General features: G+C 29.7%; 2 protein-coding genes across 2 annotated transcripts in view; one reads left to right on the top strand and one right to left on the bottom strand.

Moving 5' to 3' along the window:
- Nucleotides 1-18063, top strand: part of LOC148237116 (lachesin-like) — a 139591-nt gene extending 121528 nt beyond the window's left edge. The window contains exons 5-11 of the mRNA XM_088182366.1: nucleotides 2100-2270; nucleotides 3902-4030; nucleotides 7080-7218; nucleotides 7575-7726; nucleotides 15939-16013; nucleotides 16089-16145; nucleotides 17621-18063. Coding sequence (XP_088038492.1) covers nucleotides 2100-2270; nucleotides 3902-4030; nucleotides 7080-7218; nucleotides 7575-7726; nucleotides 15939-16013; nucleotides 16089-16145; nucleotides 17621-17799 — 902 coding nt within the window. The 3' untranslated portion in view covers nucleotides 17800-18063. The remainder of the gene's footprint in view (nucleotides 1-2099; nucleotides 2271-3901; nucleotides 4031-7079; nucleotides 7219-7574; nucleotides 7727-15938; nucleotides 16014-16088; nucleotides 16146-17620) is intronic.
- On the bottom strand, nucleotides 11677-13051 carry LOC148237117 (uncharacterized). Its single transcript, XM_088182339.1, has 2 exons — nucleotides 12325-13051; nucleotides 11677-12252 (listed from the first exon to the last, which is right to left on the bottom strand). Exons 1-2 carry the CDS (start codon nucleotides 12930-12932, stop codon nucleotides 11685-11687), a joined length of 1176 nt encoding a protein of 391 aa, XP_088038465.1. The 5' UTR covers nucleotides 12933-13051; the 3' UTR covers nucleotides 11677-11684.
- Nucleotides 18064-20923: the final 2860 nt, after the last annotated feature.

Here is a 20923-nt window from a genome sequence, read left to right as displayed (position 1 = left end):
TTTACTAGTGATAATATATTTTCACCGAAAAAAATACATTAACTGTAACATTTATACATTGCATTTAAATAAATAAATGTATCTATTACTGCGTATGAAAAAGTTGAAATCATATAATTTTACTAGCACCTGCCATATAAATTATATTTTCACTGGTAAATATTTATATTATATATATTTACCGGTGAAAATTTATTCTGATATAATTGCATTAAAATGTTTTTTTTTAATATTTCGATTACATTGATATTCATGTTTTTTTTATTAAATGACATGCATTTTCTGGCCAAATTAAAGAAGGGACAACTAAATGCGATTTATTGCTGTTGAAGCACATAAAACCCAACATTCAGAAACAAGCGCCTGAAATGTTCGAAAAAGTCATTGAAAAAATCAGCTGCTGTAAAAGGTCCAAAAGCGGTCATTTAATTGATATTTTTTTAGCATTTTTAAAGAACATCATATGTTTGATTATTAAAAAAATTCCGAAAATACATGTCTTTAAATTTGTGTGTGTTTTTTAAACAAAGTTCAAAAACTAAAGTTGGATTACTTTTTATCTATGATATCCTTTAGCATGAAAAATCTATCGTACAAGTGAAGGACTATTAATTAAAATAAAACATTCAGGGTAATTAGTCCTCGTGAATTTGTAGACCCATAATAGGATAAAAAATAATAAATATATGACAATTGATTCGTCAACATTAACTTATTGCTCTTAAAATATTTTCTCCAGATATAAGTATCTCCGAGTAATTATTAAAATAAAATACTGGAAACTTCATCATCAAGTTGTTTAAAATGGCTGTAAGAATGAAAAATATAGTTGGCACAATATAGATGTCTTTAGACTGTAATGGTAAAATCATTTTAGTCATGACATATGTTCATCCCTTTGGGCTTCTAAAGGTTAAACTTTCAAAAGAATTTAAAAATATATTTTGTAACTTTGATTTACTTTAATATCAGTGACCATGTAGTTATTAAAAAAATATTGCTATATCCGTTCTACTGGAATTAAGTTTGGTTTTAATATAATATTAACATGCTAATTCCATCACAACTTTAATACATAATTTTTAATATTCAAAATTCAATGATAAATAACTAAAAGTTCTCATATCAACAGTGTTTGGGTACTGTCAAGCATGTACAAGATTCAAAAGTTTTTGGCTCATGGATCATATTGTGACGAAGCGTTTTCCTTTCAAACGACACTATTCATTATGCTTTTGACGTAAAGGCGCCGCCATATTGATAACTTTTGCATCGGAGAATCAATGGGGAAGTTTGTCAGATAAAAAATGACCGCACAATGACGCGATGACCTGCGAAAACCGTTGTGGGTTTATGTGATTAAATTTAATACACCCTCTGCGGTTACATGGGTATTATATACTATTATAATATATAAATATAAATGGCGTATGCTAGAAATTTATATTTAAATATAATATATTATGGGTGACACTCTGTAATTTAATATTTACATCTTTATAAAAATTCATTAGCTTACATCTTCATTCGAAACTATTTTTATGAAACATTGATTTATATCAAAATGCAGTTGTGTTTCTAATATTTGTTTTTATAATATATATTACTTCAGCTTACGCCTAGCGTGAAAATATTTATAGCTATTGTAAATGATTCGATCCCAACTGAAGATCTTTAGTTGCGTCGGTAGGTTTTTCTTAAATTTGTGTTTGTTGAGTGAGATAATTTTTATAAACAATTGTCTTCGAAATCTTGCGCTAAAAATAATTTTCACAATTCATTAAAACATAAAAATGCATCGCACATTTTTTTATTCAAAGTTTTAAAAATAAACTTAATGTTAGCAATTAAATTTAGTTAGATTAAAAATGCTAATTATATTTTTAATATATTAATTCGGATTTTTATTGTATGTTTTTATATGTACAATTTTTAATAGCACTGCTCAAAATCAATATTCATAAAAATGTGTTAATGAATAATCCAAATAAAAAAAAATCATGTATGTAGATATGTCCAAACTTTAAAAGGAATTGATTTAGTAAATGCTGTGACTCAATATACCGTTTAATTAATTAGATTATTTGATTTTTTTACAGTACCTCCAGACATTTCTGATAGTGAAACCTCAGGGGATGTCACAGCTCAAGAAGGTGACAATGCTACCATGGTTTGCCATGCGACCGGCAGACCACAACCTAGAATTTTGTGGAGGAGGGAAGATGGGGAGCATTTGCTGCTCAAGAAGGGGCCCAGGGAGATTGTCAAAGGTTTGTTATTTTTCAATTACTACCCCATAAGCGCGTGTCGCTCTAGCACGTACAAGATATTCCAATTAAATGAAAATACACTACGGCGAAATAATATGTTTCAATCTACACATTCAATGTAATATACCTACATACATAGGAAAATTAAGTGGTTGAAAGTGGTTTAGACAGTTTTATAAGATATCCTTTATAGTATTAGAATTATTTTTCATGCAAATAGTCCTAAAAAGATAAGTGTATATGGCAGCTCTAATATAATAAATAAGACAAGTAGAAATTAACAAAGTCTTGAGCTTTCATACTGAGTAGCTTTTTTATTGTAATTAATTATTAGAATAAGAAAATCATTTATAGTCTTAATATTAATTACTAAATATATGCTAGCAATAATTTTTTATTCTTATACATAAATAATTAATATTGTAATATTGATTAAATGCAATAAAAAATATCTCTAGATTTAATGTATAACATTGTAAAATTTAACTTTTATTAAGAAATATATTTCACTGCAAAATACGCAAATTTTATTATATTATTTAAATAAAAAATGTAAGGTTTTATCATTTTTATTTTAGTCCAAAACCACTTTAACTTTAATTTTTGTGTACCAAAACTATAAATCTAAATTGCATTCAAGTAATCAAGGAGTTATTGCGGTAAATAAATATCAGTACAAAATTTATTTGCACCTTAAATTAAATAAAGATAGTAAATAAAATAAAGTACAAGAGTTTGTAATTTTTTAGGTAAGCAAAGTTTTTTTCGATATCAATTTTGACTTACCATAATTTTAATTAAATAATAGACAGCAAGTTAAAAGATTAAAAAAAAATTTTTTGACGAATCAAAAACTGTATTAACTTGATTATTTAACATGACATATATTTGGTTAAAAAATAATGTATACTTTATTAAGTGCTTTTTGACTAAATAAAATGTTAAAAAATTATTTTTTTGATATGACAATCTTGGTATAAAAAACTGCAATAAACATAAATATAATGTAAAAAATGTTAAAAATGAATCACTTAATAATTTATTTTTTAATAAGTCATAAAAAAACATTAAAAGGCTACAGTTTTTGACGTAAAAGACGTATTTAAAAAAATAATTATTATAACTTTAATTTTATTTACAAAGATTTTTTTCAAAGATCAGCTCAAAAATTACAATCTTTTAATTATGGTATTGTTGTATAATATAAGGAAGTGTAATTAAAAATTTCAGTAGAAAATAAACGCCAAAAAATATATTTTCTTTCCTTTATAAAAATAGACAATGACGTATCACTATATTTTATTTCATTATCTAGTTTTAATGTTGACTCCGATTTATCATGAGCATACCTCTCACGTGCAAATAGTTAAATAAAATAAATCAATCACGACACTTTTGGATCGCACTACTAAAACATTCATCACGCTACGCTAATGCGAACAATAAATACACATTACCTGTTGTGCACGATTTAATTGTTCGAACAAAGCGAATGCATTTGACAATGAAATAATTAAAAATGTTTGTCGCCACTGACGCATGCAATAAATTAGTCTGTGACTGACGTTGTAGCTCAACGGAAGGTTTATGCCATTTTGTATTATTTACAACTTTATTTTTACATGTTTTAGTTGACACTTTCGCTGGAGATAGTTTGACTTTGGTAAAGTTGGACAGGAAACAAATGGGCGCTTATCTTTGCATAGCTTCTAACGACGTGCCTCCGGCTGTCAGTAAAAGGATAACTTTAAATGTCAATTGTAAGTATTACACATATTAGTCTTAACTATCTCAAAATATATAAATATAATAATTGCTTCAAGATATTCAGAGCATCGTTTGACCTTTTCAAGAAATCTTAGAAGCTTATTAATATTTACTTGAAAAGGTCAGTCCTCTTTCCAGATATCCCTTAATTACAATTTAATATAAAATGTCTTTAGTTACATTTACGTCATGGTTCAGCGTTAATTATATCTATTAAATAAATTATTAAGCGGTAATCGCCTAGTCATAAAAAATGCGCAATAATCAAATCGCAGTTAAATTTCAGCAATCCCCAAATAATTAATTCGTCAAAAATGGTTTTAATTGCCGCTCGTTCAAGAGGCGCGTTTATATTATATATTATTATATAATATATGTATAAAATATATATTTTATCATTCCGACAGTTAAATTCGCCGCAACGTTTGAATTAACGACTTTGCGCCGTTAACTTGTACCATAAAACGTCATGTGACGTTTACGACTTATAATATAAATGAATATACATATAGTATGTAAAATCATATAATCAAATAAACAACTTATGATTTTAACTTATTTTAGTAGGAGAGGTCAGTTCTTAGCTTTAAAACAGTGTACCTCGAATCAATGTTGTATGTAAAATTATCAGATTTTTAATTAGGTTGTGACTCAAAAAATTACTATTTTTTATCAGTTTTTAGTATTAATTGGTATTTATTATGCAAATATATTGTAATATATTTTTAGTCAATATTAATGTCTGCAATAAAACTATTAATTTTTATAGTATAAAAATCAAAAAACTAATTAACAATTCGGTATTAAAATAACTATTAAAATTGCTTATTTATGTATATTGTACTAAAATTTTTTTAAAGAACATGCCTTTTTAAATTATATGTTTTAAAATAAGAAAAAAAAAATATGATATATATTTTTTCATACTTTTCATTTAATTTTTCTAAAATCGATTTTATTATTTATAACCTGTGTTGAAATAAAGTTAAATACATTTTTAAAATATAGTGCATAACTTCAAATATAAGTCTAAATATTATATTTTTTATTGCAAAAAAAAACTTGCAACAGAAATGTTTTTTTTTAAAAATACTGCAATTTTTATAGCTGAATTGAATATTTTGTTAAAGTAAAGGTTTCGAAAAATACAAAAAACTTTGTGGTAAAAAAAAATATAAACACAATTAGGTGCTTCTCTAAATATTCAGTAGAAAATTATTTACAAGTCTGCGTTAAAATGCGTAATTTGAACAAACGTGTTTAATAAATTAAACCTCAATAGAAACTGCAATTAGAGCTAAACGAAAGATGACAAAAACCATCGAGAAAAATAAAAGTAAAGGATGCTTACCTTCAGAAAGCGATGCAGTTTTTTCAAACCACTAAAATATATTTGACTAAAAAATGTAACAATTAAAATGTGTGCTTCTGCAATTAAAACTGTGTAAATTACTACTAAAAAAGTAAAAATATGAGGATTTTTAATAATATTGCGCTTGAAATCGTCATTCGAAGAAATACATATTATAATTTAGCACTTGAGGAAAAACGCAATTTAAACTATATAAAAAATGAGAAAAACCAGAAATAGAAATCGCTACAGACTTGTCGAAACGTAAGATAAGAACGTTTACGAAACTCTTCGAAACGTTCCGCAGTTTTATTTAAACTACTATAATAAAAAAATCACATTGGAAATCTTATTCTAAAGAAGTGCGTTTTATAGATTGAATCATTGAAGAAATGGCTATTGAAACAAAACACGAGACGAGAACAGTTAGAAATGTAAATTGCTATAAGCTTTTATATGTAAATTATATTTACTGGACACGTAAAAAAGAGACGTACAAATTAAGTACAGAAGTGCAAAGATTCTTTATAGATCTTCGTTTTTTTAATCAAACCAATAAAAAAATCAGTATTAGATCAACGTGTAAGATAAAATTAGTAAGAAATATGAATAGCGACAGAAAACGTAATCTTTCTAGAAAAAAAATTACGAAACTTTTTATAAAATATTTATGAAGCACTCTGGACTTTTTATAAAACCTTAACGAAACCATCTGGAATTAATGTGGATTTCTCAAAACCACTATAAGATTTTTAAAACTGCTAAAAACGCAGGCTTCTGCCTCTAAAATTATGTAAATTTCCAATTAATTAATCGAGCGTAATTATTTTACATAATTTTTCGTTAAAAATATTAAATGAAAAGCTTTTTAAATAAATTAATTTCAAAAAATAATGCGAAATAAGAACAGAACCACAGAAAATTGGTAACGTAAACAAACAACGTTTATAAGACCATACAAAGAAAGATGAAGCATTAATATTTTGCAAAATTTATATTTGCTTAGATTGTCCCTGAAACTATAATAGTATATTATAAACTCTTTTACGTATTTCTACCATGTAAAAAACTAACGGGCCGGATGCCAAGGGCGTACATTATGACTTTGATTATACAACTTATTTGGTCGAGATAAACACGTTCACCATTCATCAAAGTCGCTATCACGAAACATAAAAGGGTTAACAAATAATGTATAAAAAATACAAATATAGAGCAATTTAGTAATTTAATCAAATATGTATCAAATATATTAAATAAAAAATATAAAACCGCCTAATAAAATCAGCAAGATTTAAATTAATAATTATTGTATAAATATAATTTCAATCAATTATCACATATTAGATTTAACTAGATTTTTCTAATCTCACGGATGAATATTGTGATGATTATTTAAAATTAAGCTACGTAAAAATACAGATATTTAATATTTTAACACTATAAACGATCTTAAATAATAAAAAGCGAATAAATTAAAAAAATATGATTTTTTGTGTAACATAATTATATTACATGATAAGAGTAGTAATGATATTTTTACAAATCCTTGATACATATAGTGTCATTGTTTATCTCGAGAAATTTTTAACACAACTGAAAGATATAATTACTGATTTTTATAATTACGGTTATTGTCTAATGTTACAAAAACGAACGTCTTAGTGCAATATTGTATTATTTGTTGGCAGTTGCACCGGTAATCAAGGTACCAAACCAATTGCTAGGAGCGCCCCTGGGGACGGACGTACAGCTGGAGTGCTACGTGGAAGCTTTCCCCAATACTATTAACTACTGGGTCAAGAATAGAGGAGACATGCTTCTATCCGGGTCAGTGAGGATAAAGACAATCTCATTTCTCGCTAAGTGCGTCCACTAGCTACGTACTGCAATAAATGGCACAAGAACCAATCTGCTAAATTGACGCAGAGAGACGTGGTGTTTTTGATGCTGTAAGACGAGGCGAAAATGTCTAGAGTTCGAGAAATCACAAGACTATATAAATAATTGAATATAAACTACTTGAATCCTAGAAATTTCTGAATTGATATTAGTCTTAACATTCTCGTCAAGTCTTTCAGATATTAAATATAAAAGTTGAAATAAATATAAGATTTATTTGAAGTTCTTCCATGATTTTGATTATCTTCTTTTTTTACAGAGTACATATTTTATTAAATTTACAGAAAGAAGCACACCATCAGCGAGATCAAGATGGGTCCTTACAAAGTCCATCTACAACTGACTATAGTCAACTTTGGCAAGCGAGATCTGGGCACCTACATGTGCGTAGCTACGAACTCTTTAGGGAAAACGGACGGCACGGTGCGATTGTACGGTGAGTTGGTTTTTCATCGTTGATCGTTCGACGAAAATATTCAAAGGGGCAAAAGAGAAGAGAAGTGGGTGAGTCGCGTGATAAATTCCCTCGGGTGGAAACAAGCTTTCAAGTCGACAAAGGACTTTGTTTTTTAATTCATTTGCCTCGCTCCTCTTTACATTCGTCTTACAGGAACGGGGGAACGAAGGACATTAAGCAGGGGACTCGTAAATCTTGTTTAAGAATTTAATTTAACAAAGTTAAAGGTGTTTTATAATAAAATATTAAAACGCGATTCGTATCGGCTCGCGCGGAAGTCGACTTTTTGATCAAGAAAAAGTAATCTTTGGCAAGACAACAAAGTATTCCGTTCGAGCGTAAACAAACTCTAGAATTTGGCTATTCTGTCAAAGATTATTTTCGAAGAATTTTATACAAGGTATTAATTTCTCATTGGACGCCTACGCATTTATAATTCAAAATGTTAAATATTAAATTGTTACAGTGAACAATTTGTTTGCAACAAAGGTACGATTATGTAATATGCATGTACAAGTGTTTGCTCATTAATTTTTTGTAAGACGTATATTTTTATCAAAATATTTATTTTTATTGTTAGTAAATAATGACGCTGATTTATTTTACAGCCAGTAAGCATATAAAAAAAAATTAGGTATTGTACAAATTATATTTTTACAATTGTGTCTTAGTTTATACTATAATTCTCAAATTTGTTCTTTCCATTTATATAAAAAAGCACGCAAAGCATATGATTTCTTAACGAACGGTCATTTATTTATTTACGGGTTTATGTAGGTAATAAAAACATATTTAATGCTTGCACTACACTCTCAGGAAGTTGTCCGAACCGAAGTTCAACTGAAGTCGGCCGATGTCGCCGACTTCCGAGTAGCGGCCACACTGCCACTTTTTTATTTTTTTTTTTTATAAAAGTTTATTTCTTAAATAGACATAGGTAAAATAGCATACAGATATATTAAATGCACAATACTGGTTCATAACCATTTACATTGTTTACAAATTGTTAAGTTATACAATAACATAAAAAGAATAATAAATTATACGAGAATATACTAAATTAAAGGAAAAATACATAAAACCTTTTACAAATTTAAAAAAAAATCCAAAAAAAAAAAAAAAAATTTTGGAAAAGAATGAAGCAGATGAGAAAAACAAATTATACAAAATACATAATATACAAAATAAAACACATACAAAGGTAAATAAACCTAGCCCTGTAGACCTGAAACTGATGACACTGTGATGAGCTTAACTGCATCAAAGCAATATGTGCTTAGGCATTTTATGTTTGTATTTAAATTTAAGTTTTGCTTTGTCGTAATCACCGATTCTTGAAATTAGTGGGTTTGCGTGGTCTCGCGAGATTTTTTTATAGTATTTTTCGGTTTGATAATAACAGTATTCTTTAATGGTAGGAATTAAATGTTTGGTGTGGAGTTTTTTAAGGTTAGTATAAAACGGTGTATTATAAATTATTTTTATGGCTTTATTTTGAATTACTTGAAGTTTATTAAAATTACTATTACTCGCGTTACTCCACACTGAACAAGCGTAAGTTAAAACAGGTCTGATTAATTGTCTATAGACTAGAATTTTATTTTTTATTGTAAGCGCACTTTTTCTATTAAATATTGATTTTAGAGCCGCAATGGCGCCGAGCCCTTTCGACCGGAGTTCAGTTATATGTTTATTGAATTTTAGTCTGGAGTCCAGGTGTATTCCCAGATATTTAACGCTCGCTCTCCATTCAATGTTATGCCCTTGTTCACTTTTAATGGGTGCAGGCAAGGGTTGTCTACGTTTAGTGAATATTATTGCTTCTGTTTTGTCTTGATTAATTTTAATTCTCCATTTCATAAAATATTTTTTTAAGTTTTCAAGGGATTTTTGAAGTTTAACTGCAATAGGTTTAAGACCATAAGAACTAGTAAGGATTGCAGTGTCGTCAGCGTACATTGAGAGTTTAGTATTTTTTAACATTGGAATATCATTAGTATATAGAATGAAGAGAAACGGGCCAAGTATACTTCCTTGAGGAACACCAGCTGGTATTTTACGCGGTGTCGAAAATGTATTATTTAGCGAAACAACATAGCTTCGATTCTTCAGGTAAGACCGTAACATGTGAATAATGTAATAGGGAGTTTCATATTTTAAAAGTTTATACATTAATCCATCATGCCATACTGTATCAAAAGCCTTTTCCATATCTAATAATAAAAGACCAGAACTTTTTTTCATATTAAAATCGGCAGATATGTGCTCTGTTAATCTATTAAGTTGATGCGTAGTCGAGTGATTTTCGCGGAAACCAAATTGCTCATTAATGAGTTTGCTATTAAGAGATTCCTTTAATCGAGATAATATAATTTTTTCAAATAATTTGCTAAATGAGGGAAGTAAACTTATCGGGCGGTAGTTAATTGGTATGTTATCTGCTTTGCCAGGTTTTTTTATCGGATGAATTTTTGCCGTTTTCCAGATTATTGGGAAATATCCAAAGGATAAGCATGAATTAAAAATGTTATTTAAGTACTTAAAGCAAACAAAAGGAAGGTTTTTAATCAATATATTCTCTAATTTATCTATACCTGGAGCCTTTCTATTTGATAATCGTTTAACAATACTAAGAATTTCTGATATGCCGACTTGGTTAATGGATTTTTTATCTATTGGAGTTTTACTGATATCTTTAATTGCCCGGTCTACTTTATTTTGGGTTTTTTGGTCAATGTAATTTTGCGTAAGTTGATAAGATGTAGAAAATGTCTCAGCTAAAATCTCGACCTTCTCCTGAGTCGTGTTAGCTACGTTGTTTCCGGTTTTTAAAGGTGGTATATTTGAGTTTTTATTTTTAAGCGATTTCGTCATTCTCCATAAGGAATTATCTCCCGGTTTCAAAGCTTTTAGTTTACGCGACCACGAAGCGTTTTTGATGTTTTGAATTTGAACGCGAATTTCATCAGTTAGTTTGTTAATTAGAGTTTTAAGTTGGGGCGATTTATTTTTGTGCCATTGCTTTCTCATATTATTTTTAATTTTAATACGTTTAATTATTTCTGGGGTGAGTTCTATGTTATTCCAAATATTTTTACGCGACGGAATTGATGATATTTTGGCCTGCTCGATCACGGATGTTAAGTAATGAATATCATCGTCAATAGTTTTAGTGTCATTTGAGGTATAATTCTGTCGTTTAATCAATACCCGAGACTCTACTATGCTTCTGAATCGCTTCCAATCAGCCTTTGCATAATTGAAAACGACCTCAGACACCATCTCGACCTCACCGTCCAACGTAAAGAATACTGGAAGGTGGTCCGAGGACAGAGCCTGGATGCAGTGCATGTTTGAAATCCGGGAATTACCCTTGACCAACGTTATGTCCAGAATTGACGGAGTCGTGTGGTTGGTAGGATAATGCGTTGGGGATTTCGGAAAATTTACAGTAGTGTCCGTATCGTGTAAATAATCAAATATTAATTTACCGGATCGATTCGCACCGGGGCAATCCCAATGCATGTGTCTCGCGTTAAAGTCTCCAGTTAATATCACGGATTCTCCAAGACGAAACACATCATCTAGGTCACCTCGAAGCAACCTGTCACCGGGAGAATTATACCCCGCGACAATTATTATTAATTTATTATCGTGTTTAATTTGTATCGCGACAGTTTCAAGATTAGTCGTGTTTGTTGTAATGCGCGCGTGTTTAATTGATTTTTTTACAAATATCGCGACCCCTCCGCCTGGCCTTGAGAGACGGTCCCTCCGGAGGCAGACAAAGTTCGGTATAAAAACGTTGACGTGTGGTTTGAGGTAAGATTCGGTGATTACGACAATATCAATTTTGTACTCACTGATCAGCAGTTCCAGTTCTCCAGTTTTATTTCGGAATCCGCGTGAATTCCACGTCAAAACGTTGAGCCCCACCTTAGAAGAGCACATCGAGATATTCGACCATCATCAAGGCGATCTCCATTTTGCTGGCACACTTTCCAGCCTTGGTCCTGATTTCTTGAAGGACGAGCAACATCCTGCGTAGCTCTGAAGTTGGCATTGTGTCTGAGAGGGGCTCCTCAGGCTGCCTGGTTTGGGGACGTTGTGGCGCCTTGTTTATTGGTGCTGGTGCGGCGCCAACCTGGGCGTTCCATGAAGTGGCTGATGAGATCACTGCTGGGGTGGTTGAGGTTTTTACCAACGCTGGTTTCGTTGGTTTCAGTGCAGGAAATTGCGCTTGCTCGAGGTTGAATATGTTGTTCGGCTGCGACGAGTGAACAGTGGGAGTCGGTCTCTGTTGTCTCTTCTGAGTTTTCTGTAGGTATTCTAACCTACGAGGGCACTCCTTAAAATTGGCCGGATGGTCTCCTCCACAACCAGTGCAGATGGCGGGTGCTTCTCGGTCCTTCTTAGAGCACTCGTTCGTGGCGTGGTTTTCGGGGCATTTGACGCACCTGGGAGCTCGTTGACAATTTCTTGCAGCGTGGCCGAATTGTTGACACCTGAAACATTGCGTTAAATGCAACTTATTACGCTTGTACTTTTCAAGCGTGGCCTTGGTGAAGCAAACGTACCGGATGCTTCTTATAGTGCTCGTTGTTGTATTAGCCGGAAACTGGACAAGGTAGAGCCTGGAGTCTCCTTGTTTCTCGGTCTTGGTCTTCATTGCCGTCACCTTGACGACGCTAAGTCCTTGACGTTCGAGATCTGCGGCAATGTCTTCGGTGGGGACCTCTGGGAGCCCTCTCAGCACGGATTTCACTGTTTTATCGTCGTCGGCGGTGAATGTGTGAAAGGCGCGTTGGCCCTTCAGTCCATCCATTAACAACGCGCGTGCTTCAAACGACGCGCAAAGTACTGACACATTGCCACTTCCCGTGTATCGCAACGAGAAGTTCGATGTTTTTGTGATCGACTTAATTAAGTCGATCGTCTGGAGGTGTGTTCCCGTGATCTCTACGATCACAGGCGGTATCCTCTGCTGCTTCCTTTCGATTACTTCGGGAAGCTTTTCATACCTGTTTTGGCTCGTGGTCGGAGGCATCTTAGCATCCTGGGAAACTTTCGATGTCTTTTTGGGTACCTGCCACTCGTGGTCTGGCAGGCCTGAAGTTGATTGTGAGGCGTTTAGGTACGCCTTCAACGTTCCAAGAGAACGCTTGCGCGTCTGCGCCTTCTTCATGGCGCTGTCTTTGTAGCTAATTGCAGTGGGCGTGTCTATCGTTGCAGAACGGTAGCGGGGGTGTCCTTCGTACGATAACGGAGCGAAGCGCGAATGCGACCGCTCGCGTCAACAGCACAGAGTGGACTGCCACACTGCCACAAATTTCATATGACGTACGCACGGCGGTTGCTGTCATGTACAGCTGGCATTTTTGCGCGCGATCGAAACATGTGCCAAATAATCGCAATTTTTAAATTGTCATATTATTAAAATTACGCTACTGATAATTATAAAAGTTTGTGTGGGCACTCACCAATACAATATCAATGAAAACTTTTCGGTCGTAAATATTCAATTTACGCAAAATCTTTGTCGGCTTTTGCAAAATGCTATAACGCATAAAAATGATACTTCAGAATACGAACACCACATCTGTGACTATCCTAGAATTTGTCGCCAACAATTCTGAATAAAAATTCGTTATGGTGTGACATCTATATAAACCGATCTAGGAAAATCCATAAGGATATTCGAAACGATTTTTTTTAACAAAATCAAGTCCACTAATTATTTAATTTTATATAAAAAAAAATATAATAACAATATCTGTTAGAATAATATACTGTCAAAAATATAATTAATCGCTTTTGGTGCCCTCAAATATTCAAAGATGTCAGTAAGTCTGTTGAAGTCCCCGATAAGGATGTGGTATTATAACTTGACCACATGACCACGATGCAGCGCTCGACGTGCGTGTTAACCATAGGACGCCTACGTGCATACTGAAATTGAATGGAGCTACTCGTTCTATCTCAGTTTGCGAAAAACTATATCATTATCTCTCACACTTTCATCACTTAACACGCGAGAGAGCGAAAGAGCAGCTTCGACTTCGGTTTCTTTGACTTCGATCCGTTTGCCGACAATGTTAGGAAGAGCTCGAAGCTAGTCAAGTCGACTGAATTACCCCCACTTTACCCCCTGTTTTCGGTAACCTCGGACAACTTCCGAGATATTTTAGACTGAACTCGACCGAAGTAACCCACTATATTCTCCATCCTTGGCCAACCATGGCAAACTTCCAGAGAGTGTAGTGCAGGCATAAAAGTTTTGAGAGATGATGTCAGTTGTAACAAGATAATATTCAAAGAATGAGTGACTTATAATCTAGTTTATAAAATTCCATACAATAAAACGCGGCTTATTCACACTATAAGCAAATAATAAGACACTAGAGTAAAATTAAAATATGTAAATCAGCAACGTATATTTAAACAATTTGTATCTGACTTTTGCTTTCAAAGCTGCCGTTTATGTCTTTTTAAGTACAAGCTTGGTTAATATCAAATATACATTTGTACCAACATTCATACGATTTTACTTCTAAAATTATATTAGGTTAAATTACAAATAAATACTGTATCACTAATTTGGTCTGTCGTATGTAGCTTATGTAATTTAATATGCGGGGGCGGATTCCTCAACGTTCTATTACCATTATATGTTCTAAACTTATTCGTTCCTTCTAAATTAATATTGAAATTTACGATTGTTTCTATGGCACTCCCTGGTACACGAGACTATTTTTTTATAGTTTTATCTGGTTTAAAATAAATATTTTTGGAGTTTGTGTTTTTTAAATTATTATAAAAAGATGTATTATATATTATTTATATAATTAACAAAACTTAGTATTACTGGTGTTTTTATAGTGTTTTTATAGTCTGATTAATTGTTTGTATGTTAAGATTTTATTTTTTGTAGTAAGTGCGCTTTATCCATTAAGTATTAGCCTAAGGGCCGCAATGGCAGCAAGCTCTTTATACTGACATTTTGATATGTTTGTTCAATAGCCCAAATATTTAAATATATATTTTTGCATTACAGCCATGTTTAAAGTTTGTTTAATAATATTTGAAAAATATAATTAAAGGATAAAGACGTGTAGTAAGAACTATTATTTATTTATCAGTCTATATCGCTATGAAGTAAGCTGTTAATTAAAAATGATAACCATAAAAGAAGTATTACAGGATAAATAACTATTAAAATATATTAAAATAAGCTAAGAAATTTAGAAAGCAATAAATTAATAACTCACAGTCTTAACAATTAAAAAAATAATAACATTAAAAACCAATATCATTATTCAACTTAAAAAAATATTATCAGTGAAATATAAGATTTAGAATAGGTTCAATAAAGAACATGACGCCTTATAATAAAAAAAGTAAAATTTATTGACAATAAAATGTACAAAAAAATTAAATTATTAGCAAGAACAGTTTGGCGTGCATATTTGGTCTCAATGGAAGTGCACTGAAGAATCAATACAAAAAAAAACACGCTAAGTTTGGTCGAATGTCTAGGTTATTTTTACTGATTTCTTTAACTTTAACGCGGTATGGTTCATTATGTTTTTTTTTATTGTAATATTTATACAATTTGCGTGACACCGTTTCAAGAAAGGGACCAGAATTTTGGACAAACAATAATTGGATTTTGCATCACCACGCCGGCTCAAAATTTACTACTAATTTTTATTTTTATTCGGGAGAAAACTAATGTCGTAAAATAAAAGTACAAATGTTTTGCTGATTTAAAGAAACGATAGTAAAATAAAAAACACTTTAAAAGGTGGAAATCTCAACGTTGAATAATGAATAAATACTTTTTGAAATAAATAAAAATGGTTGTAATTTTTTTATTACACCTTGTATGCCCAGTTATATAATTCATTTTATGATGCTAAATGAGCAAATGATTATTTTTACACTCAGTTGTAGAATATTTAAAAAAAAATGTATATTTAAGATATATACATACTTACATTCGTATATTACCGTCATATATCAGGAATAAAACCGTAATAGTCTATTTAATGTACACAGTAATAAACATGAACAATGTGTCTTGATAACTACTTTTATTGTGCTGATTTTTGTTTTTACGACCCTAAACCATATATTCTAATAAAATAAATGCTTATATGACAATTATTTATGTGTACTATATTCTTTTTAGAAATAAAAGTACTGCCTACGAAACCACCGACAACCACTACCACGACTACAATGACAACCCCTACAACAACTACAAGTCAGTATTTAATCATCATTAAATAATTATATTATAATTAATTTAAGGTATATTAAAAGTATATATTTATTCCAGCTATTTCCACAACTCAATTCACCAGGAGAAAAGTTTTCCCGTCGCCGACGACGCCTGGTGAGTCGAATTTTTTGAGTTGGAAAAATTCTAAATCGATTTTAAATGCGTTCAAAATGCACTTTCCGGCTGATAAATGAGCGCATAACACCCTGTATATGTGTATGTACGATTTCGCAGCTCGTATTCGATAAACCAACAAATCTATCTTTTCGTACCCATCTCGGAAATGCGCCATTTGCGGCAAAGTATTACGTATATATCATATTATATCTCTCGTGCACGCTTTCAGATTCGAAATTGTATACAGGGTGTTAAATATAAATAAATAAAAATATATTTTCGCTCGAGTATGGCTAAAAAAAAATCTAAATCGTACATTTCAAAATACATATATACGAAGTTTCAAGTATAGAAAAAAAATGCATCTCTTTTTTGAAAAAAATATTTCTCTATGATCTCTAAATAATTGTAAGCCACATAAATATGTAAACTATTAAAATAATAATTTCAAGAGGTTACAATTATATAATAAATAGATTTGTAGGGTAAAATATATATTTGTAAAGAATACAATAATATAATGAACTGTAAAATATTTGTAAAAAATGATGATTAAACTTTTTGGTTTAGTTTTATTTTAAATAAATTTATTTTGTAAAAGACTGATTTGGCTTTAATTTTTTTGAGCAAATAGGCTTTGTGACTTTGCTGTTAATCATAAGTTTAAAAGTACATACATATTTGCATCGTTTTTTTATAATCTAAGTAATTACTTATGTATATTAAATTGCACTTTAACTCATTTATTATTTTTTTAACCTTTCTTTGTAAGATTATTTATTTTATTACACGTAACAGTATCTGCAATATATTATTTTAACGAATTTATTAGTAATGATACGACCGGTTATATATTTAAAATAAGTTATAGCTCTACCCTAGACTTATTTTTTAGATAACATTTATTTTAATTTATATTATTAAATATCGTTTCAAAGAAATTTATAACGCTGCAAAAATCATTTAATAAAAATAAAATAATTAATAAATCTTAATCAGTGAATATCGATAATATATGTAAATAATAAAAATATGTATATAATAAAAAAAATCAGAACGAATCAGAAATAAAATATAAAATATAAAACCCGTAAAGTTGGGGGTCCGGCATTTACGCACACTACTAGCTACGGTACCTCACGATAGTGAGAGACTGACACCTAGTATTTGTTAATTGCAATGTGGCTGGCGTTAGCCCAATACGTTACAATTAGTAATTAAATTAATAAAAAAACAGTTTGTCAAATATTTAAAAAAAAATAAAAAGCTATTACGGTTTCATTGAATTATTAAAAAAAATTGTCTAGTTTAAAATATTTTATGTATTAAAATTTGAGCATATTTTTTAAGCATTATTTATACAAATAGCAGTCCACAATTATTTCGATAAAATATTTAAAATCACATATTTTTAAGCAATAATCTTTAAAATAAATTTTAATGATAGCTAATCTTTATTTTTTATTTTTAAGGTTCAAGAAGAACTACAACGACAGAAGATCCAGTGGAAAACAACCTAATTATTTCAATAGACCGCAGCTCACCAAAAGAATACGTCTATTCGCAATCGAATGGTGTTAGTAGATATTCAATAACGCAAACCTTAACCTCAATGATATTGGCTTCAATATTGCGTATCAATATCAGCTGATAAACTAATAAAAATACATAAATACAATGACTGCTACTAAATACGTGACTGAAAAAATAGTGCTAGTGATACATTATTATATAAAAAGTGCTTAAATATAATGCTATATTATATTATGTATTATATACGTAATACTATTTATAAAATGATAGTTGTAATAAATGTACGATGAAAATTCTAACGCATATTAATAAGTAATTTAATAATTATTATTTAATTTATATAATGGATGTTTATATTTACAATGAATATGAAAATGTACATAAGGTGTAATATTTAGATTATTGAATATATATTGTAAAACAATGTATGAAAGACATATCCTTCCACGGTTTGTATTTGTTATGATGTTGTTAATTGAATAACATATCGATATTAAATACAAAGTTGTTTTATTTCAATTAAAATAAGATCTTATACTGTCATGACATATTTTACTATTTGACATAATTTACTAAAGGCACTGTTTTTAATTAAAACCTATCAGCAACGTCGCTTTGTGTTTAACTAGTGCTCGGGCTCTTCGTTACGTTTAATAGTGACTGCAAAGGCAAAGTGCTAAGAGAAGAGTAGTTTTTCGAAAATTAACCTTTTTGTTGTTGTTTTTTACATTGTAGTATCTTCAGAGATCCTTTATCCCTCCCGGTAGAAAATTAAAATTTATTTGTTACGTTATACAGTAGTAATTTATTAAACGTGTTTTATTATGTACAAAGGTAATTGTGAAATATTAACATGAAAATAAGTTAACATATCATGTAAAATAACATATTTTTAATACATACAGATTTGATCACAAAAAGTATTTGTATGCTTATGAATTAAATATTATAATTTGTAATCTAAGCCTGAAAGAAGTAATAAATTATATTATTAATTTACTCTATAATAAATAAATGTTTTAATAAATAAAATATTATTACATATAATAACTTTCAACAGTATATGGATATAAAGAACAACGTGTTAAATTTAGAGTAAATTTAATCTTGCTGTTAAATTGCTCTAAAATAAAAATCTAAAATAATTTCAGTGCAAAATTTAGATGCGCCAAAATTATTCTAGGTTGTAAGCTTTTGAAAATATGATATAATATGGGTACATATTATTATTAAAAATATAAAACAGATTAAGCTGCTGATTTATGTTTTTATTTTACTTCGTTTTAAGTAAATTGTGACATGTAGCTTAAGAGTCTTGTGCACCTCGTAGAAACATTTATCAATGATGCATTTCATTTTTGCTTTCAAACATTATTCAAACTCTGTTTGAATAAAGATATTATAGTTTTTTAAGTTAAATATGAGCTGGGATATGAATCCTTATAGTCGCATCAACGTGTATGCCTATAAAAAATTTATGTTATTATGTTTTTTTTTAAAATATTATTTATTACAAGAACTGTGTGTAAAAATTTGTGCATTTCCTTATTTAAAATACATGCAAAAACACTCGTTATACTGCGTATTTACTGTATTATATTTATTTTTCCATAAAGCTAAAGATGTCACTAATATTTTACTAAAGTAGTGAAATCATATTTGTGTCTCTATGTAACAAAAACATTTTCTTTGCTACTTACACCCTGTCATCTTATATCTTCCTAGGCATATTCACTAATTCCATCCTTATTTTAATTGCTTTATCTAATATTTAACCCTTAAATTGTTAAAATTTTGTTTAATTTCAACTACAATTGTATATTATACATTGGCCTTTGTACGCAAATTAGCTATTTCCACAATTATCTTAAATTTTTTTCGCTTATATTTAATCCTGAAAATATCTCACTCAGTTTAAAGTTGTTTAGTGTTTTTCATCATTTTTTAAAAACATTTTTATTTTATTGCTACACAATTCACAGTTCAAGGTTTACTAATTTAAAAAATAAATATCAAAAAAGTGCATTTTAAATTTAATTTTTAAACGTTAAATAATAAAAAAATATTATTTTAAGTACCATATACATCTTTGTTTTTTACTATTTTTTTCACTATTAAGAATAAATTAATTATGTTAATGTAGTTTATAGGGTGATAAAAGATAAATGGAGCAACTGACTCGTGACATGTAAGTTGTCATTTTTTGTGATGATGTAATAAAAAAATGATGAATCAAGAGATACATTCCTATATTAACTTTTAAATTTTTTATTATATATTTTTCGCTACAAATATCCGATTATTATTGTATTAACTTATCCAGTTACGTATTTTTGGTATTATTTTAAGTGAAACTTCTTTTATTTTAAAAATCTATGAATATAAACTAAAACACAAAAATTCGTGTTAAAAATAGAATTTAAAATAATTTATAAGAACTAGTAATACAAATATAAAGCAATAAATATTGCAAAAAACATAATTAAAGCAGAAAACATATATCTAATCTTTATAGTACATCTTGTTGTATGTTATCAAAGATTTATTTATGCCACAAATTCATGTTGTTTGATGATTTTTCAACTTTGGAGGATTCATAATATAAAGTGCCATATTTTTTTTAATGAGGAGCTTATACACTTTAGAGGCATTGAGAATAGTAAGAGTGAACTCAACAAAGATTCATTTATTATTATTTGATAGTTGTATTCCTTAAAGCTGCAAGAGGGAATTTATGTTTATATAATAGGTACGTATTATTTTTTTAATATTATGTGCTTCACGAAGTCTCTAAATCGTCTGCAAAGATTGAGTTGAACTCATGATTTTTCTTAGATTTGCTTTCACGATCTTCTTTTAAAGTTTCGGTCAAAACTCTTTGATCGTGTGTTTCAAGTCGAAAGCGAAGTGAAAGAAAAGTGAAGTTCTAGCTTTTAAAATATTCTCATAAGAAACACATTACAATTAGAATTATACACTGAAAGTTTCGTTACACGCTTAAATATTCTTTTGGAGATTGAGAAGCTGCTCTGTTTCTCAAACTTTATGCCAAAGCGATGTTTTGGGTTGGAAACAGATTATGTTATTTTTGTTACTATTAATAAAAACCCTTAGAAGATCTAACAGATCAGACAAGGCAAGACACTAAGCACTTGCCATTTAAATACCTTTTAGGCACATTCTATTAAATTACATTGTTAAGGTCTATATGTAAGGTGCATTTACGAGTGGTTCTAATCCAA

The sequence above is a fragment of the Plectrocnemia conspersa genome, unplaced genomic scaffold, assembly GCF_051122295.1.
Source record: "Plectrocnemia conspersa isolate PC_06_02 unplaced genomic scaffold, ASM5112229v1 ptg000003l, whole genome shotgun sequence".
Lineage (NCBI taxonomy): Eukaryota > Metazoa > Arthropoda > Insecta > Trichoptera > Polycentropodidae > Plectrocnemia > Plectrocnemia conspersa.
The sequence above is the reverse complement of the archived record's forward strand: the minus strand, read 5'-3'. Positions and strand labels throughout refer to the sequence as shown.